Source organism: Crocodylus siamensis, chromosome 3 (assembly GCF_052110815.1).
Source record: "Crocodylus siamensis isolate JL-2025a chromosome 3, ASM5211081v1, whole genome shotgun sequence".
In the NCBI taxonomy this organism is placed as follows: Eukaryota; Metazoa; Chordata; order Crocodylia; family Crocodylidae; genus Crocodylus; species Crocodylus siamensis.
The window spans coordinates 35,536,013-35,559,365 of NC_143397.1; the positions used below are offsets into that span (position 1 = coordinate 35,536,013).

At 44.7% G+C, this 23,353-nt stretch overlaps 1 protein-coding gene across 2 annotated transcripts; it reads left to right on the forward strand.

Moving 5' to 3' along the window:
- The first annotated feature begins 17 nt into the window (after nucleotides 1-17).
- Nucleotides 18-20,944, forward strand: ANKRA2 (ankyrin repeat family A member 2). Of its 2 annotated transcripts, none has more exons than XM_090038121.1 (9): nucleotides 18-138; nucleotides 1,269-1,678; nucleotides 4,140-4,298; nucleotides 11,872-11,937; nucleotides 15,579-15,676; nucleotides 15,864-15,989; nucleotides 18,190-18,256; nucleotides 18,362-18,442; nucleotides 20,352-20,943. In XM_090038121.1, the coding sequence occupies exons 2-9, from the start codon at nucleotides 1,390-1,392 to the stop codon at nucleotides 20,405-20,407; spliced, it is 942 nt and encodes a 313-aa protein (XP_089894247.1). In that variant the 5' UTR covers nucleotides 18-138; nucleotides 1,269-1,389; the 3' UTR covers nucleotides 20,408-20,943. The 2 variants fall into 2 exon arrangements, with proteins under 2 accessions (XP_089894247.1, XP_089894248.1); XM_090038122.1 differs by having other exon boundaries at nucleotides 121-240; nucleotides 20,352-20,944.
- Nucleotides 20,945-23,353: the final 2,409 nt, after the last annotated feature.

Here is a 23,353-nt window from a genome sequence, read left to right on the forward strand (position 1 = left end):
GAAACGGCGGCCGTGGTGGCGTAACGGGGGAGGGGCACACGCGAGCCAGTCTGGAACCAAAAAGGGAAGTGACGTTAGGAGAGCGGGGTGGTTACCAGCATTAATCAGTGAAGGAGTGTTGACAGCGGCGCGGCTTAGGTGAGCCCACCCCGTTTCCCCCAACCCCCAGTATCGATTGCTCCCTGAGGAGACCTGAGGGCAGTTGAGATGCTGCCTCTGGAGCCTGGGAATCGCAAGGAAGTGAGGCTAATTTGTGGCATGCTTGTCGCAATGTTGCCCCCCACCCCATGTACTAGGCCATTCTTCCTTTCCTCATCAGTCAAACACTTAATCTTCTCCAAGAACAGAGTCCTGAACTCATATCTGGTTTTGACTTAGCTGGAATTTGAATTAGGCAACAGTTATAGCATACTTGGAAACAATTCAAATCCCTATAAGTGACAATTCTTTTAGAGCAAATTAGCTGAAGAAGGGTTTTTCCCAAGTATGATGAAATGTCCCTTTCATACCATGTTGCCCATAACAACTCTACTGGGTCCTTTACTCTGTAAGGTGCCAAATGCTTGAAAATTAATGTCCTTCCTGGGGTGGTGGCTTGTATTAATACAAAACTTGGTAATAACTGAATTCAGATCTAGTCTCCTCAGTAGATAGGACTACATCTATCTCAGGACTGCACAGTCAGGGTCAGAGTCCCTTGTGGCTGATGTGGGATATATCTCTGTCCATGAGCTATAAGCCTATTGGATCCTTTCCAGACAGGCAGACCAGTGTTACTGAAAGTATAGGGTGTTTCAATACTATAGTAACAGATTAGAGTTGTCAGAGGACACATTTTCAGTGCTTTTTCTAACCATTTTCTAATCATAGTAGCTGGGAGTGGCTTAGTGATAGCAAAAAGCAAAGTCATTTGTGCCTTGTTAGCAAGATTACTGTCTTATTTCTTTGTACCAGCCTGCTACCTTAGAAACAGAAGGATCTAACCTTGAATCCTTAGTTGGGATTGGCTTCAATGGGAAGTTGTTTTTTTTTTAATGGAGATTGAGCTGACTCTGTGTGCAGATTTTAGAATTTGGTCCAAAGCTTTTACCCAATTTTGCAGGTTCTTTATTATGGGGAGAGTTGTTTTTTTGCAGGGGAAGGTGGCAGAGGGGTTAGTGAAATAGTTGCAGGTAGCTTAAAATATGTATTACTAATACATTTCTTCAGTTTTATCCTAAGATGATGACATTGTATACAAACCTAAAATTTTTTGTGTTCAATTGTAGGTTGTTCTAAAACCCAGACCTCTTCAAAGAGAGCTTGGCTGGTTCATTTGTATTTTCATTGGAAAGCCACTGTCAACTGGAAACCATGAAGAAACATTTTACATAACTAAGACTGGAAATCATGGCATCTTCAGCAAGCCTAGATGTTGGGGCCCAGTTAATTGTGGAAGAGTGTACCAACAGCTACAGTCTGTCACATATGCCAGACATTAAAGTAGAGCACCAACTTGACTCTAACCCAGAGGAAGGCCCAGCTCAGGGCGTTGCCATGGGAATGAAATTTATTTTGCCCAATAGATTTGATATGAACGTCTGCTCTCGATTTGTAAAGTCTTTGAATGAAGAAGATAGTAAAAATATTCAAGACCAGGTTAACTCTGACCTCGAAGTGGCTTCTGTCTTATTCAAAGGTTGAACTAAGTTTATGGTACAAGTTGCTGTGCTTGGACAACAAATGTTCCCCCTTTCGGATTTGTTCTTTTCAGTATTTTCTTCACTTATCCCTAAGACTGTAGAGCATGTAATTTTTGTTTCCTGTGATTCCAGTTGTTTTAAAATTTAAAAACCAAGGTTTAGGGTGATTATACTATTGTTTTCCATTTGAAAGGAGAAAAATATAAGTAGTTTCCATTCATGTATTCCTCATGCACCCAAATCTCCCATTAATTACAGCAGACATATTGGGTGCATAACGCAGGCTCTATCCTCAGTGAAAGCTGACTTGTAAAAATACTTTCCTTCATCTTTCTGTATTTTATCAGTAATACTGTCAGCAATTATGTTTTACAACTTATTTCCGTAGCATTTTTCTTACATCTCTAACTATGGTTTATTACTGAAAAAATAATTTATCTCTGAGTTTGCCCCCCACAGTTCTTAGAAATTATAAAGTAATTTTTAAAGAGTGAAAGTAGCAGGCAGAGAATGGTCCTAAATGAAGGTACTGAACCTCTCACATTTTTGGAGAAAATACAGTACTCGTTTTGGCTAGCGTGGTCTCAAACTGTGCAGCACGGCCCTAAGGGGACCCATGTGTCCTTGCAGCACATGGGATCAATATCCTTTTTAATGTCTGGGCTTTAAGTGTTCTTTCCCCTTCACTAATACTGATAATACAATAACATAGTTTATATAATTGATAATGGCCCTTTGATCTTGTTTTATCAATATGACACTGTTATTCTGCACATTGCTGTGATTGCTTCACTGGGTCACTTTCACCTATTTCTAGAAGTGAGTATGGTTCATAGCCTCTGAGTTGTTCCCTGTAGGCAAACTTTAACACAGATGTACACTACTATTGAAGATAGCAGAAATTTATGCAGGTTTGGCTGCCCACACGAACAAATTGTAGAAATTGGAACTTATTTCTGTTTCCTCTTTATAGTTTCACCTGTAAACTTACTTTTCACTTTTTAAAAATATTTTGAAGCGTCAAGTGATTGATCTTGTCATGGTTCTGAGTCAATTAGTTCTTTAATGAATATAAGCTTAGACCTCTTACAGCAGGGGTGGGCAAAATATGGCCCATGGGGCCCCTAAAAAATTTAGAAAAGTAATATTTATCTGCCCTGGCTGCCTGTCATGCAGCCTTCAATGGCTTGTTAAAACTCAGTAAGCGGCCCTCCACCCGAAATAATTGCCTGCCCCTGTCGTACAGCTTTCTCTTTACTTTAACTCTTATTATTTGGCCGCAGTTCAGCCAACAGCTTGGGGCATTTAGCTGCACTTATTTGACAAGCAAATTATAATTTTGTTTTAATTACTTTTACCCCATGGTCAAACTTTTTTTAATCAGTTCCCCTCTTGAATTTCGCCCATAGATTTCCAGCCACAGAGTTCTTTAGTGTATGAATCCAGGATTACTGCACACAGTAATTTCAAATAATTTAATTGGTAGGGCATACGAATGTCAAATCAATTTGGCCATTAATGCTTAACTTTACTGTGAGTTTCTTGCACATAAGCAGTTGCTTTTTTTCCATTTCCTTCAACTTGTAAGTGGTAATGCATATATCATGTACAGCAAGAACGTATGCATTCTTCCATTATTGTTACCCAGAGGGAAAGTAGGAAGGTTAGCAAAGATACTATGTAGAATGACCTTTTGAAGTCTAACTGTTGCCTAGCTGTTGTGGCGTATGCAGTTTAATTTGGAAGGTCTCCATTCCTGTTAGAAAAACATTCCTGAGACATTCACAATGGAGGTATAGTTTTGCCAAAGCAAGGGCAAAACTGCCAGCAAAGAAATCGCGTACATTGTTAACTCTAGACCAGTGTTTGTCAACGTGTGGGTTGCAACCCAAAAGTGGATCCCAAGAATATATGAAAGGATTGCAAACAAGCTTTAAAGTGTATTCTCCTTGAAGGAGAAAAACATGGTAAACTGTAGCTTTTCTCTTGCAGGCTATCAAGAGTTCCAGCCTGTAAGGGGCTGCTTGGGGTTCTTCCTGCCCCACACGCTAGGGGGCTGGGGCCTCATGGCAGCAGGTCAGGACTGAGGGGCACTGCCTCAGAACTGGCCATTGATGTTTACAAATGGGTCCCGGTACAAAAAAGGTTGAGAGCCACTGTTTACCTTACTTAGATGTGAGAGAGAAAATGTGCATTGTGGTTCATTTGTCTTTAGATGATCTAGGCTATACTCAGCATTAGGTAGCACAACACTGATCTGAGGATGAATATGGCCTTACATTATTTTCCTGCTCAGACAGTAAATACTAGAAGGGATTCACATCACAGAATATTTAATCCATGTTTAAAATATTCTGTTACTTCAGTGCCTCCTAGGTTGTCTTAAAATCAACAGCTTTCCTTCTAGTGTTTTTACAACTACTAAAACTGTTTTTTTTTTCTTTCTGTTTGACTTAGCCGAATGCAACATCCATACTTCCCCTTCCCCAGGAATTCAAGTAAGACATGTCTACACTCCATCGACAACTAAACACTTTTCACCCATAAAACAATCAACTACCTTAACTAACAAGCATAGGGGAAATGAGGTCTCCACCACACCTCTGCTTGTAAATTGTAAGTATTCCTCTGAGGTTTAGTAAATGATTATTTTATGAATTGTAAATTAATAACTTTGTCAGATTGGTTTTGACATTTTTCTTTGTGACTATTCACATATTCTTAAAACTAGAAGCATCCTGGAGTGAGCTCAGTAATTTGTACTTGACTAAAGTGTATTTTCCAGAAAGGCTTCTAAGCCTTCCATTTGAAGGAGACCACAGAAGACTTTTCTTATTATTTTTAATCTCTTAAGGCAGGCATTTGATTTGAAAATAACTGTTAATTTTTTTTTCAATTTTAGTTCAGCAGGTTGAATTAATTAGTGTTGTCCTAGATGTTGTACAAAAACAAATATCAAGCCAGTCCCTACTCTAGAAAGTTATAAGCAGGAGAATGGATGGGGAGAGAGATGCTTAGAGACTCAGGGGAAAGCATCATGTGAATTAACTTTAAAAAATTTAAGCTAATAATTTTTGTCCTACAAAAGACTCTTATTAGAAATGTCAAGCGTACATCACTGAAACTGGCAAGTTCAGCAACGACATTTTCTCATTCATATCAACATAGGAGAGGACTATTCCTTGTCCATCCCTGGGAGGGAAGACGGGGGGTGCGTACAGGCCCTGCCACGCACTGCAAGCTACGCACTTCAGCAGCTCGCCACCCCCACATAAGCTGATATGGCTTAAGGGAGCCTACCCCTGCCCCAGCCCTGGAGCAAGATGTGGGCAAGGCAAGAGCCGCCAAAGCGACACTTGCCTGCCTATGCACAAATACCAGGAGCTTGGGGAATAAACAGAAGGAACTTGTCCTCCTGCTTAATGCAAATAACTATGATGTCATAGGAATAACTGAGACCTGGTGGGACTCCACCCATGACTGGGCCACAGGTATAGATGGCTGTACCCTGTACAAGTGTGATTGAGTGGACAAAAGTAGCGGGGGTGTAGCTCTCCATCAAGGAAAACTATGCGTCCCTGCAAGCTGACATTGGTGCCCACGATGGACAACTGGAGACCCTCTGGGTTAAAATCCATGGGGAACATGGCACAGGGGACACAATGGTGGGAGTCTACTACAGACCTCCTGCCCAGGATCAAGAGCTTGACTAGGAGTTCGTCAGGCAATTGGCTGAGGCCACGTACCCCCAGTGCATGGTTGTCATGGGAGACTTCAACTACCCAGACATCTTGTGGGAAGAGCACTCGGCTAAATCCGAGCGGTCACAAAGCTTTCTGTCGAGCATGAATGATCTCTGACATGAGAAGTCAATGGGCCGATGAGAGGTAAAGCACTGCTCAACCTGGTCCTGGCAATGGGGAATGACCTAATCAGTGACCTAATGATCAAAGGGAAGCTGGGTGACTGATCGTGAGCTGATCACCTTTACCATCTGCCGTAAAGCTGACAAGTCAGTCAGCAATACAGAAGTCCTTGACATCAGGAAACCTGACTTTGACAAGCTCAGGAGGCTTGTCAAGGAGGCCCTAAAGGGCCACAACCCAAAGGGGAGGGGAGTTCAGGATGAGTGGTCGCTCCTCAAAGGAGCGATCCTGGATGTGCAAGCAAAATCTATCCCATCTCCGAGGAAAGACAGCAAAAGGGCACAGCAGGCCCCTTGGCTCCCCAGGGAACTAGTGGACCTCCTGTGTCTAAAAAGAAAGACCTAAAAAGGATGGAGGATTTGATCCACCTCCAAGGAGGAATACTCTGCACTAGTCTGGACCTGCAGGGAGCGAACCAGGAAAGCCAAGGCTGCAACAGAGCTCCAATTAGCTTCAAGTATCAAAGATAATAAAAAGTCCTTTTTTAGATACGTGGGGAGCAAGAGGAAAAGCCAGGGCAACATTGGGCCCCTGTTAAAGTAGATGGGACAACTGACAACCAATGCCCAGGAAAAAGCCAACTTGCTAAATGGGTACTTTGCGTCAGTCTTTCACCAGTCCCATGGGACACTCCAGCCCATTAGCGGACAAGGAGGCCTGGGTGAGGGAGATTCCTTACCCTCCCCATCGATGCTGACCTTGTGAAGGAACATCTTGAGAGGCTGGACACCTTCAAGTCAGCCGGCCCTGATAGTTTACACCCCAGGGTACTCAAGGACCTGGCTAGCATCATAGCTCAGCCCCTGGCATGGATCTTCAATAACTCCTGGTGCTCTGGTGAAGTGCCTGATGGTTGGAAGAAGGCCAATGTGGTGCCTATCTACAAGAAAGGGAGGAAAGTGGATCCAGCAAACTACAGGCCCATCAGCCTGACCGCTATCCTAGGGAAGGTCTTAGAAAAGATTGTCAGAGAGGCCATTCTTAACAGGCTGGCCAAAGTCAACATCCTAAGGGATAGCCAGCATGGGTTTGTTGTGGGTAGGTCTTTCTTGACCAATCTCATTTCCTTCTTTGACCAGGTGACCTATCACCTGAACAAGGGAGAGGAGATTGATGTTGTATATCTTGACTTTAAAAAAGCCTTTGATCTGTTATCCCATGATCATCTCTTAGCAAAACTGGCTAACTGCAGTCTCAGCCTCACCATGATCCGCTGGATGGGGAATTGGCTCTGCACTAGGACCCAGAGGTTGGTGGTGGACAGAAGTCAATAGTTGTGGTGCCGTGTGACCACTGGGGTCCAGCAAGGCTCTGTCTTTGGGTCTATACTATTTAATGTCTTCATTAATGATGTGGACATTGGAGTCAGAAGTGGACTGGTCAAGTTCACCGATGACACCAAATTCTGGGATAAAGCCTCCACACCTGAGGACAGAAGGGTGATCTAGGCTGACCTTGACAGGCTCAGGAAATGGGTGGATGAGAACCTGATGGTGTTTAACACCGAAAAATGCAAGGTTCTCCACCTTGGGAAGAAAAACCTGCAGCATCCTTATACGCTCGGTAGTGCTATGCTGGCTAGCACTACAGACGAAAGGGACTGGGGGGTCATGATTGACCACAAGATAAATATAAGCCTTCAATGTGATACTGCTCCTAGTAAAGCAAGCAAAACACTGGCTTGCATCCACAGATGCTTCTCAGGCAAATCCCAAGACATCATTCTCCTGTTGTACTCAGCCTTGGTGAGGCCACAGCTGGAGTAGTGCATTCAGTTTTGGGCTACACAGTTCAAAAAGGATGTGGAGAAGCTTGAGAGGGTGCACAGGAGAGCCACGCGCATGATCAGAGGTCAGGAAAACAGATTTTATGAAGAGAGGCTGAGAGCCAAGGGACTTCAGCCTGGAAAAGCACAGGCTCAGGGGTGATCTGGTAGCCACCTATAAGTTTACCAGGGGTGCTTACCAGGATCTGGGGGAATGTCTGTTCACCAGAGCGGCCCAAGGGATGACAAGGTCGAATGTTCACAAACTCCTGCATGACTTTCAGGCTGGACATAAGAAAGAACTTCTTTACTGTCCAAGCCCCCAAGGTTTGGAATAGACTGCCGCCAGAGGTGATTCAAGCACCTACTTTGAACACCTTCAAGAGACATCTGGATGTTTATCTTGCTGGGATCCTATGATCCCTGCTGACTTCCTGCCCCTGGGGCAGGGGGCTGGACTCAATCTTCCAAGGTCCCTTCCAGTTCTAATGTCTATGAAATCTATATGGCCCACGCCCGCATACTCCTAGGGACGGCTCTGAATATAATGTTTAAAGAATCTGGAACTAAACAATAACCTAGTGAATGGCAGTCACCAATAACCGCTAAGGGCATTTTCGCATGTGCTTTGTGGGGTGGGGTAGAAGTGCTTTAACTAGAGCCGCTCCTGGAGCTGCGCTCCAAAATGTTGGTGGGGTGCTTTTATATAAAGCTTGGTCAACGAGCTTTAGTTAAAGCAATCCTGGCACCATTCTGAAGTGCAGGAACTCTGATACACGAGATGCAGAGGCTGGCTGCATCAGGATAGTTACTGCACTCCAGCAGACTTGATTAAACAATCAATCAATCGAGTCTGCTGCAACGCACTATACAGGCTTGTATACAGGCACCCTAAAAGTTCATTGTTGTAACCAGGGATCTAGGTTTTCTGTTGGCTGTAGAAAACTGGATTTTCCTCTTTAAAGGGGAAACGGTGGGTTTCTCTTGCAAGCTTCCAGCCTGCAAGGAGCCTGTTTGGGGCTGGCAGGAGCAGGAGGGCAGTTGGAAGCAGGTGGCACCACATGCACATATACACACGTGGCCAGCATACAGCCAGGGAGGGTGGTGGGAACAGCCCCAGCAACTGGATATAGCTAAGTCTAGGGGGCTGTGGTTGGAGGGCCAGGGCTTGGGGACTGCACAGGGGGCTGGGGGGGTGGCGGGGGGGGGTGGGGGATGGGTGCCTGCCAGACTGGGGGAAGGTGTCCAGGTGCTGGGGTTGTGCTCAGTGCTGCTGATAAGCCTGGCTCTGTGATGTTACCAGTAGGGTCTGCTCAGAGACACCTGCCTCTTCATTGGGGAAATAGGCAGGTTTGGGGGGGGGGGGCAGGAGAGGCTGGTGCCTGTACTCTCAGGAGTTGGGCAGGGTGGCTGGGAGACACTGCCTGGGGAGAGGGCCAGAGTGACACTGCCCCCTGCAGACTTCTGTGTCCACAGTGGGGTGTGGGGCTGCAGCTGAGCTGGACCACCTCTGGGCAGGAGCTGCCTCCGTGGCCTAGCAGGCAGAATTTGGCATAAGAGGGAGTTCCACAGTGCTGTGGCTGCCATGCTGAGGTGCCCCCTACCCACCCAGCAACAGTGGAGGTCACAACTCCACACCACTGCTGCCATACCTCAGTTTGGCGGCCATGGTGCTGCTTCCCATGCCAGGTCCTGCCCACTGGACCGCTGAGGCAGCTCCTGCTTGGAGCTGCTCCGGCCTGGCTGCAGCCCCACACACCCACTGTGGGTGCAGAAATCTGGTGGGCCACATGCCCCACCCCTGCATCAGCTGTGCCACCCCCCATAGTGTTGCCTGTGGCCCCTCCCCACCTTTCCTACCAACCCACCCCTTTCCTTGCATACTTGGGGGGGCAGGGCTGTGGGTTGGGAGCAAGGGGCACTGGCATAAGTGGGGCAAGGCAGCAGCATATCAGCACTGCTCAGCACCACAAAGTGGCAGGAGGGACAGCTGCAGCTGGACCTATGTCCTGGTGAGTGAAGGGGGCAGGAGGAGCTCTGATTTTTCCATGATTAATAAAACCCAAATTAAATGCCAACATTTAAAAGCCTCTTCAGTCAGTGTGTGCTCCTCCTGGATTAAATGAACAGTAAAGAAGCAAGAGGCTGGGCTGGTATACATGCAAGATAGGCAGTCAGTGAAGATGTAAATTGAAGAGTCAGTGGGTGAGAGGCAGGCTGGGTGAGGGTGGAAAGAGAGAAGGGGGATGAATGTAGCAGGTAAATAGTGGAGAGGTACCTGGGGAGTCAGATGTCAGGCAGTTTATAATGTCATAAATCAAATGTCTATATTTAGTCCATGATTTTTTTGTATCCAGGAGATTGAAGTGAAGTTCATAGGCTTGTCTGTGAAAAGTGTTTTTTAAGTTCCCTTTGATGATTAGAACAGAGATTGGAGGGAGAGTGATTTTCTTGTGAGAAATGTGCCCCCACAGGTAATTGGCTAGATAAGAATACCCAGTTACCTATGGGGGCATATTTACATCTTCATTGACTGCCTGTCTTGCATGCATACCAGCCCAGTCTCTGGCTTCTTTACTATTCATTCCATCCAGGAAGAGCACACACCAACTGCAGAGACTTCCTCAGCCTGGCGAAGGGTTTTTAAACCCGAAAGCTTGCTAAAAAAAATTTTTTCCAGCTATTTAACTTGGTCTAACAAAAGATATCAGATTCACCCACAGAACCTGATAAACATTGTCAAAATTCCCACTATGTCAAAAACTGGGATGAGAGCCTGTCATGCTATAGCCCTGATAACAGGTAGCCTTGCTGCTAGATCACCTTCTTGCCAGTGCTGAGAGGGGGTTTGAATCTGTTACACTGTCTGACTTCCCAGCAGAATGAAGTGACAGGCGCACCACATGCCAGATACTCGCTAAACCTCTCTTCCAGTCCTCTTGAAGCTGAGCTCCCACTGCATCTTGCAGTTCCTGGATAAAATGAATGTGGAGCACAGGGAAATGTATACCCTTCTGGGATCAAGGAACCAGGCTAGAACCCAGGACATGTTCCTTTTCATAGTTGTATCCAGCTTACCGGGCCACACACCCATTAGTTCATTTACATCTTCCAGGTCGCACATATCTCTCTTTAATGGCTTCCAGGGATCAGCTGTAAAAACTCCCTTCTGGATGATCCCAAATCCCTTTTGGATGCTTACCTAGCTGAGGTGTTTCGACCCCAGCTGACTTCCTGTCCCTTGGGCAGGGGGCTGGACCCAATGATCTCATGTCTATGAAATCTATGATGGGGGGGACCTAAAACCCAGGTCTTCCATTTCCTATGAAAATGCCCTAACCACTCGGCTATTGCAGCTAAAATATGGGATGCCTCTCTCTCTGTGCAATGTAACACCTGCTAATCCTGGGCTTTTGACCAATAGAATTTTGTGTCTTACACTTGTTCAGTGTATATGTGTACAGAGCCACTGCGTAGGATTGAAAACTGTGTGTAAGTGCCACAATTGTCAATTATGTGCCTTGAAAACTACTATTTAGGTGTGTAGAGTGAAATAGGATTTTGCCTATAGATGCCTAATAGGTGGAATAAGACCTGGCCATATGATACTTCCCCAGAACACCTTCAGGCCCCATCTCAGAATGAGCTCCGAACAGGCAGAGCTGCACCTGTATAGACCCTATTTCAGGATTGAGATGTATTTACTGTTATTCAAGCACTTTGTTGTAACTCTTCCCCCCCATTTTTTTTTTTTTTGAGAAATGGAAACATTTTCCACCCCACTGGAAAAATAGGTCATATTATGTAAACTTATTAAAGGCCTGGTCCAGTGCCCACTGTAGCAGATGGGAGTCCTGCCACTGACTTCACTGGGTAGCACCCTTCATGGAATACTTTGGATATTGAACAAGTTGGTGTTCAGTCAGTGTACATTGATCTTAAGCGCAAGCATTTACAAAAGGCAAAGGAGGAAGCATTGCTTATGTCTAACAATTGCCAGTTGGTCTCTCTCTCTATTAAGTTAGTTCAGTAAAATGAGAAAAGCTTAAAAATTAAGTAAAATGCAGGAGAAAACGCAAAATAGTTTAGAAATGAAAAAGACTGTGTTTTTGGTTTATCAAAAATGTATTTCTTTTCATGTGATAAACGTCCTTGAAGCAGTATCTCTCAAAGGCAGTGGGACTTTTAAGTTATAGGCGAAGCTGAAAAAAACCATTTTATGGTAACCTGGACATCACAGTAAAATGTTTCCAAGCCAGAGGAGAAAGTATTTTTGGTGTCCTAGTATGTTATGATACTTGGTGGAAAACCATTAAGATACATGATTCCCTTTGTTAGAATCACTTTTAAAGACTGCTTTTCCAATTCTGAAAGTAAGCTGAAATCAATATGAAATGAAACCTGGAAGCCAGTAGGAGCTTAGTTACTCCAGCTAGAACAGGACCAGGCTTTATGTTTATTTATAAATGTTAATTCATTTATTGTGCTCTCTTTTCAGCTCTGTCTGTTCACCAGTTGGCTGCCCAGGGGGAAATGTTATATTTGGCCACACGAATTGAACAAGGTGAGAGTCTGAGGAACTTTTAACTTTCTTTTTTGTGTGGAGGATTTATAACCTTGTAAAAGTATGTTTATATTCACTAGCAGGCATCTATTGCATAGAAAGTTCACACCCCCAGTCTGTCACAAACCGCATTCACTCCTGATATCTATTCTTTCTGGATCCATGGTACATTTCAAGCAGTGTGTTCTACCATCATTATAGCTTGGATGTAAACAAAAACCATTAGTGTTCGTGAGAGTTGCATGCATCAAAGACTTAACAACCTTACAGGAGGAGTAATCTACAGAAGCAAGATGGATGAGAACCTGCACATCTCAGTATGGAGATGATCAAAGCAGGGTGGATAAAAATCAATTATTAAAAAAAATGATTTTTTTATTTAAATCAGATTTTTTAATTTAACTGTATTTTTAATCTTTTTTTAAGATGCCTTTTAAAAAAACAAACATATATAAAAATAGTTTTAATTTAAGATACGTTAAAGCTCAAATATATCATCATGAAATAGGGATTATAACTTTTAATTGTATACTATTTGAGACAATATATTCATGTGACCTTTTAGAAAAGTTTTATAAATAGGTCACAACAGGCCATTGACTACATTAGGGGCCCAATCTTATGGGAGTCCCAGAGTCTTCTTTAGTGATTAGTAAAGATTAAAGAAAACTGCTTTATCCAATGGGACTCAGCGCTCGATCTAGAACAGGGGCGTCCAGCCTTTTCTGAATGTGGGGCCAGATCATGAACTTTTTATCACCACCCAGCGGGCCAGTGAACCATATTCAAAGACCTCACAGGAAGTGGTATCACATCACATCACCCCCCTCCCCACCCCGAAACAAAAGTACAATGTTTACTTTAGTTTCCCGTCACAGCACCTTGGGCCTCAGAAAACAGCTTGCCGCATGGCGGCCCATGGGCCATATGTTAGACAAACCTGGTCTAGAAGATCCCATTAAGCATCTCTGTGATACAAATCCAGAAGTATCTCCAGAGATAACATCCTTGTTAACAGCAGTATATGGAGATGAGAGATGACAGACCTGACTACATGCTCATCAGCGTTCTTGTCTCTCTGCAATTTTGTGTACACAGTCAAACCCTTACCTTTCTCTAACAGTGTAAAGTTTCAAGAAGTTAAATGAATAAAGGATATCAACAAGAATACACTTTTTGTAGAAAACAATGATTAAATTGAGGCTTCCTGACCAGTGATTTAAATATATTTGATTTAAATCAAATCCACCCTGTTAAAGCATCTTTGTGTTTATTTCATTTTTAGTTTGAAACCGGTTCCCACTCAAATAAATGTCTTTAATTCTAATGTACCTGTTAACATGTGCAGCAATCAATTGTAGTTTCAACCAGGTTCTCACTGGCTAGTATTCCAAATCCATGAAGAGTACAAAATCCTACAGTGTAATGGCGCATTGCAATGGTTATTGCAATATCCTGAAAAATAACCAAACTAACAGATAGCTTCCAATCAACTGTGCATCCTTTCTTCTAACTAATCACAGAGATCTGAGAATGACTGGCTGGCTCGACACAACATACAAGCTTGGTTCAATGTCTTTGATCTGAATCTGACTCACATGGGTAGCTATAACCAGCATTGCCAAACACCAAACTAAGCTCTTATTATACATGAACATATAAGTCTAAAATTTATTTTCATGGTAGTAAAATGATCAAATGCAACTAAAGCAAATAAAAAGGCAAGGGAAGACAGAGTAAACAAAATCATGGAAATCATAGAGCTGAATAATGGTAAAAATTAGGGATGCACCAATAGATTTTTGGGGCTGATACTGATGGCTGATTTTTAACAAGCCATATCAGCCGATAACAGTCCAGTTGTCAATATGCAGGTCCATCTGCTAAGTCTGTTTTGGGGGAAGAGAAGGGGTGTGGCAGGGGGGGCAAACTCAGGCCCCCGGGGGAAGGAAGGGAGTGGGGCTGGGCCTGGGCCAGGGACTGCACAGCTGGGGCGGAGCACAGGGGAGCTGCAAGCGACTCATCTGGGAGGGAGGGGGCAACTCCTGCTGCTGCACTCACCCTGGGAGGACATAGAGGGTGTGCACCCCCAGATTTGCACATGGGTTGAGCATGGGCTGCCACTGGGGGCTGGGGCTCTGCCAGGGTCTTCCCGGCTGGGGCTGGGCCAGACTGTGCTTGGGGCAGGCAGCAGTATTCCCTCTAAGCTGTGCACATACCACAATAAAAAATCATGCCACGAAACAACAGGGGACTCATGGGCACCTACCTGCCAGCTGCAGCATGGGTGGGGGGGAACCAATTGTGGGGTGGACCAAAGTGGCACATACCAAAAGGGAGAGGTGGAACCAATTTGGGAACAGACTGAACGGCATGCTCGTGGAGCACTACACCTTAGAGTGAACATTGGCAGGCAGCAGTGGTACTGATACTGGGAAGGGGGCTACCAGGGGGTTGGTAGCCACTCCAGTATTCACCAAAGCTCCCCATCCCAGTTCCGCCTACTCAGGAAGAGTCTGGTGCAGCCCTGGTCCCAGCCTGCAGCAGATCTGGTCCCTCGCCTCATATGCAGATCTGGGGGCACACACCCCTCATGCCCTGCCGGAGTGCGTGCAGCAGCAGGAGCCAAACCCCCGGACAAGATGCTCGCAACTTTGTCCTGTGACCTGCCCTGGCTATGCAGCACCTGTCCCTGCCTCAGCCCTACTCCGTCCCTTGCCACGGGGGCCTCAATCTGCACCCCGCCCCCCCCACGCCTCGTCCCTCACAGACTTACCACCCAGACCTGGCTGCTCTCCACACTGCTGGACTGTGCTCCTGGCCACCTGCCTGCTGCGCTGCGGCTGCACATTCAACAGCCACACTACTGGGCCACATCAGCCAAAAAAAGAATGGCTGATACCGTCAATTGTCCTTATATCGGTGCTGATCCAATATGGGACCAATGTATCGGTACACCTCTGGTAAAAATGATGCACCTAAAAACTACAAGCACTAACACCTATGAAACTATGAAACCTTCTTTTTTTTAAAACAGCAAACAGACAGCCAATAGGAACAAGTTAGTCCCACTCATCTCATCTAACCATCCACAAAAAAATGCTCTTTTTCACCCATTTGTCATCTCTAGGAATCTGCCCATAACCCTTTCCACAAAAAAATCTTTCAGCTCTCTGAATTTGCAGAACTTTTATGCTATTCAGGTGGCTCTAAAAGTTATTTATTCAAGAGATCAGAATGGCTTGCTGTCTTAGGATAGCACACTTTTAGATTGTGTAATGCATTATCACACATGTAAAATAAACTTTTTTATTACTTTTTAAGCAGTGGATCCTTCCTTCTAAACATACTCATAGTCCACATTATATACAAAAGACCTGCAGATTTTCACTACAGAAATAAAGCTTTATTTGTAAGAAGGCAAAAAGCACAACAGACTATCAGGTTTAATTTCTTTTATTCTCTGTATAAATTAGTGAATTAATGAAATTTTCTGTGTAGATGTCAAGCCAAAGGGATCTTAAAGTAGATGTACAATCCCAGCTAGTCATAATGAAAATGATGATAAAATACATATTCTGGTGGCACAGACAGCACAGTGGTAAAGAAGGTAATTGAACTATATGCCTTCCTTTAAACAGAAAACGTAATCAACCATAAGGATGAAGAAGGATTTACCCCCCTGATGTGGGCTGCAGCTCATGGACAGATAGCAGTTGTAGAATTTCTGCTTCAAAATGTAAGGAGAAAATACTGTTTTTTCCTCACAGTTCTTCATCTACTTCTTAGTTCTTCTTATATTGATAAGTTTACAAATGTTTGTTCATCTGTAAAAGTCTCAATATTAATTATTCTGAGCTAGGGAAATAAAAGGTACATTTTCTGAGTGGGGAATGCACAATTAACACTGTTTCTTTTAATTTCAGGGTGCAGACCCTCAAATTCTGGGGAAGGGGCGAGAGAGTGCCCTGTCATTGGCCTGTAGTAAGGGATACACGGATATTGTCAAAATGCTGCTTGATTGTGGAGTTGATGTGAATGAGTATGACTGGGTAAGTATCTGACTAGAATTCACGTGCTATGACCTTAGTGTGCCTCTGTCAAGAAATTCGCTCCAAGATTTAGAACTATGGTAACTTCAGAAATACCTTAGATTTCGGAGTCTGCTTTGTGTGTGGACAACAGGAGGATTGTGCTGTGCAGGACTGAGAAAGTTTGTCCAGGCCTCTGTGACAAACCTCTTAATGGGAAGGGTAGTGAAAGCTCATTGTAGGCCCTCTTAGTAAATTCTGGAAGTCTTGAGGAAAAGCAAGCGAGCTTAATCCTGGTCTCACTTATTGGCTGTGAATCTTTGCACAGTCAAAGACTGTTGTTCTGAGGACCCCAGTGCTTAAAATAGGGAGTGGGGTTGCTTGTTCTTTTCAAAGCTGGCTAGTATATTCACTATCTGCAATTCTAGCTACAGAAAACTGTTCTTTATAGTAAACAGGAGCAAAACTTGAGAAAGGCACCTGGCCCCAGGTGCTAACTTGGCAGGAGCACCAGAATGGTGCTCCCACCCCCACAGAGCCTGCAATTCAGTAACAGAAGCAGTCCCACGGCATTGCTGTTGCAGGAATAGCCAGGTGCACAGACACTGCACTACTACCATAGGAGCAAGGAAGAACTGGGCCATGCAGACTGAGGACCTTCTCCAAATCATGGAATAAATAAAACTAACAGCATACTGGGCTGCATTAGTAGAAGCATTGCTAGCAGATGGATGGAAGTAATTATACCCCTGTATTCTGCACTGCTGAGACCAAATGTGGAGTACTGTGTCCAGTTTTGGCGCCCCCATTACAGAAAGTAGAGGTACACCAATACTATAATCAGATCAGCACCAATTTTTAAAAAAAATTACTGTATCAGAAATCGGCCAGATGTAGCCGATAAATGCCCACGCATGCACACAGCTGCAGCGCAGCACAGGCAGTGAGGAGTACAGCCCTGCAGCTTGGAGAGCTGCATGCAGCTGGTAAGTCTGTTGTGGTGGAAGGCATGGGGGAGGGAAGGGGGGAGGGCAGATCAAGGCCCCCCCGTGGTGAGGGAGAGAGTGGGGCTGGGGCTGCCCAGCTGGGGTAGGGCAGGCACAGGATGGAATCGTGGCTCGTCCAAGGTGGGGGGGACAGCTGCCACTGGGCTGGGGCCAGGGCTGTACCAGGCTTTTCCCAGTGCAAGGGCCAGGGGCCTGTTCTTCAGCTGTTTTAAGAAAGTAAAGCTCACCGTTTTAAGTCAAGTTTACCACTTAAAATTCTTAATGAAACCATAATAAAACAAACTTTATTAAACAACTTTTATTGAATGCTAACTTTTATGGAACGCCAACCCTCAGGCAAAATCCACTGCTGCAAAATCCATGTTAATGATTGAAAGCGAGCATGGAGCAGCCATGCTCCCAAAACAAAGCAAGGCTAGGAAGAGCCATGCTAGGTGAGGGGGAAAGCCCCTGCAGTGGGAGCACCCTGTACCCCATGCCTGGCTGTGGGATCAGGCACCCAGGATGCCAATGCCCACAGTCCCTAGGACAGGGAGTACTCACCTGCTCTGCTCTGGCAGGACTTTTAAACTCCCAGCCAAATGGGGAAATCGAACAACCTAATCAACTGAGCCCTGGCAGCCTGTACTAGGCTGCCCCTGGAAACAAGTGGGGCTTCCACAGTGTTCCTAGGGCTCTGCTGCCTTTCTTCTCTGCAGCTCAGGTAAGATTGGTTTTTTTTTTATTACTATTATTTTCCTTACATTTTGTTTTCTCCACCCTCCACATGGATTCAGGCCATTTCCAGCCAAACTGCAGTTTTCCAGGGCTTTCAGAGAAATGCTAAGTTTCAGGCTTTCCCTGGAAATCCCCTGAAGTCCAAATTACAGTGGTCCCTTTTCTTCATCTGCCATGAAATATTTACAAACACAGATCTTGGTCGTGCTGCCTGAACCATGAGAGGCTTCTTTTCTGTGCAGAAGTTCTTATTTCAGGGGGGGACTTTTCACAGGACTACTCTGGGAGTTCTATAAAATTCATATAGAACTTGAGTTAGGAAAATGCTGGTGACCTGCATATGATTACTTGTACTCAAGAGTCTCATAGATATATGCAAGCTACTTTGTATCAGCCAGGGCTCACAACCAACACTTACACATTTTTATTTTTATTTTTTATAGAACTGTTCAGTGTTCTTTTACTAAGAATTATGAGACATTTTCCCTCTCTTGCAGAATGGAGGCACACCTCTGCTGTATGCTGTGCATGGAAACCACGTGAAGTGTGTAAAAATCCTGTTGGGTAAAGTAACTTTAGGCTATGAAACCCCTAAGTACCCAATTGCTGCTCATGTGGTTCTGTTAACTGTTGACATAACTTAATTGATTTTCTGCCTGTTTTACATAGAAAATGGCGCCGACCCAACTATTGAGACAGATTCTGGCTACAATTCGATGGATTTAGCTGTTGCTTTGGGCCATCGGAGTGGTGAGTATTTAGGACAACTTCACTTTGATTACTTTTATTGCTCCTTGTTTACAAAACAATGTTGCTATCCCAAATGGCCTTCAGATCACTGAGTCTGTTAGGATGTTATTTTCTGTTCATTACAGATTAGCCAATAACCTTTACCTTTTCAAATGCACACTGTTGGCTTGACTTGTGCTTTTAAAATCCAATAAAATATTAAGCGTAACACCGTGTGCTATTATATGCATCTTAAAACATAAATTAGAGAGCCAGACAGATGCTTACAAGGCCTGGCACTGGGAAGGGAGTTCATGAACCCGGGTCAATAGTGAGAGAATATCAGCAAGCCTGATCCATGTTTGCAGGTGAATATAATTTGTAGACTCATGCAGGCCCACATGGCTGTAGCTGTACTGTAGGCAGGAATTTTCCTAGAGGAGGGCTGACAGTGATACTTCCTGTGCTTTCTCAAGGGTTTTGCCAGGGGAGAAGTTTTAAAATCTGTCCTGTAGTGCATAAGATCCTATTGGCTGAAGCTGCCTTGGAGATCTCCCAAATCACTTAGACTTTCAGCCTGGGTCCAACATTCTTTGAGGGTGGGGTACTCCATTGCTTTAGTTTCCAGGCAAGATCTCCACTGTCACACTAGTGACAATTAACTTGGACTTAAAATGTAGTTCAAGTCAGCTTTTATGAATTATTCTAAATAGCATTTCAACTGAAACCATAAACATTTTCTGATGCATGTGGACAATTCCTTCACTCCTGCTAATGTGGTATGGAGAGTTTAAAAAAAAAAAAAAAAAAAGGCTTTCTCCATTGGTTCTTCCTGGCAAAATATAGCCTCTGAATCATGTGAAATCTTTGTCTGTTTAGACCAGTGATTGCCAGTCAGGATGACAGGGCACCTTTGAAGAGATCCTTTGAAGGGTGCTACAGAAAGTATAATAAAATAAAGCAAAGTGTGAGGAAATATGGGCAGGCTCAGGCTCTCCCTCCCTGGCTGCCCCGCTCCATGGCCCAGCCCCTCAAACCCTGTAACAAATTTAGTTTTTGAAAAGGGGTGCCACTCAATTCACATTTGCTATGGAGAGCTGCCTTGGAGTTTAAAAAGGTTAAGAACCACTGGTTTAGATAATGAATTGAATCAAAGAACTGTAAACAGTGCCATGTATGGCTTTTGCAAGCCTCCAGGCCTGTGGTGGAGTTCATAACTATATGAATGAATTAAATGCAGGTGGTTCAATCTTTGGAGGCTAAACAAGGAAATTGTTGCTGAGCTTCCTACCAAATGTGACTTTTCCTCCTACTCTAGATCTAGTGAGCCAGAAACCTTCATGCCCTGCCATAAAATAAGCCATTGACATTTACAGTAGAGCAGGGGTGTCAGATGTATGGCCCGCATCAGACCCACTGGGCTCCAGGAGCGGCTGGGATTCCAGGGGGTGGGGACTATATTAACAGGGGTGAGTGAGGCCTATCACCAAATTCTGGGATATGGAGTCCTTTTGGGGATGCACTTTGGTGGTTGGGTGAGCAATGGCTGAATTAACTCCCACAGCTCCCAGACACGTCTCTTGCTATTGCTGCTGCCGCCCGCTGTGCTATGATAGTAGGGTGTGGATCCAGCCCACAAGAAGCCCCACAGTCTGGATCCAGCCAGAGGGAGGGGCAAATAAGTTCAACACCCTGTAGTAGACCATAAACTGCCTGTGTTCATACCCTGTCTCTGCATATTGGCCTTCTGTCAGCATATTTATCAAGTTAACATAAGAGCACCACATAATGAACTGTTCATGAGACATTACTTCATATCCCCTACAATAATCTAATCAAAATATACAAGTTGGTATCTGCCAGTATAATACTACACAGACAGTGACTTGGAAATCATTGGGAACTACTTAACCAGATTCCTCCACTTTAGTTCAACAGGTCATTGAGTCTCATTTATTGAGACTCCTTCAGAGTATCAAGGAGTAACAGCCTGTTACAAATAGAAACATTGTTCTCTTCCTGAAGATTTGGACAGCTTTATAATCCCCACAGTCATGTGGTAAATGCTTGTTTACTCTTAACTTTACCTCAGTCAACATTTTTGCTGGTTTTAATAAGATTTTAATACATGTTTCTTCATGTATCTCATTGGTGTTCATAGAAGTCTGTGATGATTGAAACTTTTTTAACTGTATTTTATGTAACTTTAAAAGAAAATGTAAGTTAATATTGTTATGTTGCATGCAACCCTTCTGCATAGATATGTATAGTCATATAAATGTTGATGTTAAATGTAGTAGATGAATTGTACATAGCATTCCACCCAATTGCGCTGTTAATATTATATCCACATACAGAATTTGTTGAGATTTTTTTTTTAGGTGTATTACCATAAATAACTAGCTCCTTTACTGTTCACAGTATAAAACTGTGCAAAATGTGGTTGTTTACAGAATATTCTGCAGTCAAAATTAAAACACTATCAAATTTCTGCATTTGTCCAATTAAATTTGAAGTGGGGTATTGGTGGGTTGAATTACTTATTGTTTTAAAAGAGATAATTAGATATTCATTTAATGCTTTTTGGTAATTTGTTTCTTTTTTGATCCTCAGATCTTTGGGGCAAATTCTATTCTTTGCTTGTGTCAGTCAGGCAATTCAGAGGGAATATTCACCCTAGCTAGGGAATCTCCCAGTATAAAGGAATCCCAGAAATCTTAAAACTCAGCAGACTTTACTCCTAAAGCACAAGGGATTTCAGCAAGGGAAGAAAGAGTAGCTAGTACACTGCATTCTAGCTATGCTCAGCCAATGGATGGTCTAGTTCCCTGGGGAATCTATCATGATCTATTGCAAATTACAGCAGCATTTAGGTGGGAAGAAAAATGGGTACTGAGAACTGGCTTCCTGAGGGGATCCCTCTCCTCTTTGTCCAGTCTAGATTCAGAAGCAGGAAATGTAGCTCTTTATGTTTGCACAAAGTAGTAACCTTTTGAAACAGAATCTTAAGACATTTCAGTTTGTCACGGTGTGGGGCCTAGGGGTAGCTGTGATCCCTCTAGCGCCCCCCGCCCCCCATCTCAGTTAGGCAAATCCAGCACCCTCAATCCTCACCCACCACATCTTTGATGATATTTGGTTCAATTAGGGAGGCTACCTTTTATCCCCTAATATACAGTATGAGCTGAGCTACCTCTGCTCCATATGGGGTGACTCAGTGCACCCCAGCCTTAAGGGCTTTGCGTGCCTCCTACTTCCCCTTTAGCACACCCCAAGCCTCGCAGCTCTTTCTGGACATTATCCAGTCCTTAACCTCCTGCGCCCCTCTCTGGCGCCCCCGGGCTGCTGATTAGCCCTATCAGGCTTACTAACAGTATTCCTCCCACTGGGCCAGTGGCTTACGCCTTTGGGTTCCCATCCACCACTTGTATTGATTGGGCTGTATCAATTAGGCTCAGGCAGCCTGAGCCTTACCTGGCCCCTCTAGGCTCCTGTCAACAATCTGTGCCCAATTAGGCTTAGGCGGCCTAAGCCTTACCTGGCTCCTTTGGCCCCTTGAGGTTCCCACTGCTGTGGAGCCTCTCTGGGATCCTTCCTCGATTGAAACCCCACCAGGGGTACAGACAAGTCACAGTGGGGCTCAGGCAGCCTAAGCCTTACTTGACCCCTTTTTGCCCTTTTAGAGTCCCCAGCACTGCGGGGCCCTCCGGGACCCTTTTCTGGTCCTACACCCAGTTGGGGCTCAGGTGGCCGCAGCTGTGCCTGGACCACCATCTGGGTCACTTGCCCTACTATGGCTTCTCCCCAACTCACCCCACAGGGCAGGGGTCAACACCCCCCCCCAACATGCACCCTACTGGCGCAAAAAAGCTGTGCCCACCCAGCACCGCTCACTGTGCCCCACTGGGCACCAGGAACCCCCAGATTATTGGGGAGCTCCCGTGAGGCCTCCTCACACCCCTACAGCCTCACCTGGTCCTCCGGTGTAACCATAACTAAACCATGAGCCAAACAGCTGCAACATAACAGCAAGAAGCCTCCTGGCTTATAGTGTCAACTCTGTGCCATGCTGGCTCTCTACCATACCTCCTTTAGGGCCCTCCCTACCCCATATCCTCATGCAGCCAGTCTGGGTGCTCAGGCTGCAACCATCAACAGTGTCTGCTCAGCTCTCCCACAAAGCTCCTGCAGCTGCCAGAAGAGAACTGCCCTCTAGGCTCCAGCCTGGGCTGTTTATAAAGGCCCATCCCTGTCCCCTTCTGGTCACATGACTGCCTGGTTGCCCCAGCAACCGGCACCTGGGCGGCCTTAAAGTGTAGCAGCTGCCCTTACTTCTTCCCAGACACAGGGCACCCAAGTGCCCCCGTGACACAGTTCAAGTACCTGTATATGTACAGCCCTCTCCTGGTGCTTACACATCCTCCACATAAGAGTTCAGACTGTTTAAACCAACGGACTACAAAAGGAGTTATCCCTGCACTCTGCATCTGTCATGTTCCTCCCAAACCCAAGGGCACATACAGAGCAAAGTGACCCCATCACCATTCCCTTCCTTTTTACTCTGCTTTGGTAAGGAATCAGAATATCTCCAGTGTCCTTGGCATAGCTTACCTTTTATAGTTAATTTATACTGTAGGTAGTAGTTGTTATAAAGCATTTTGGTAGCCTGGTAGCAAAAAGTAATAAATGCCATGAATTTGAGGAGGATCTGTGCATACTTCTTCCCAAACAGGAAGTAGCACTGCCATCTGTGTGTGGCATTGCTGTTGCTCTAATTAATCTGCTGTTTAACATTTCTCTCTCACAGTCGCACAGCTGTGCCACACTCACACAGCAACACTAGTTATGTTTTGGCAGATACTACACTGTGTTCAGCTTGGTCTCATGTAATGCAATAAGCCTGCAATATGGGCATGCCCTAAGTGCCCTTAC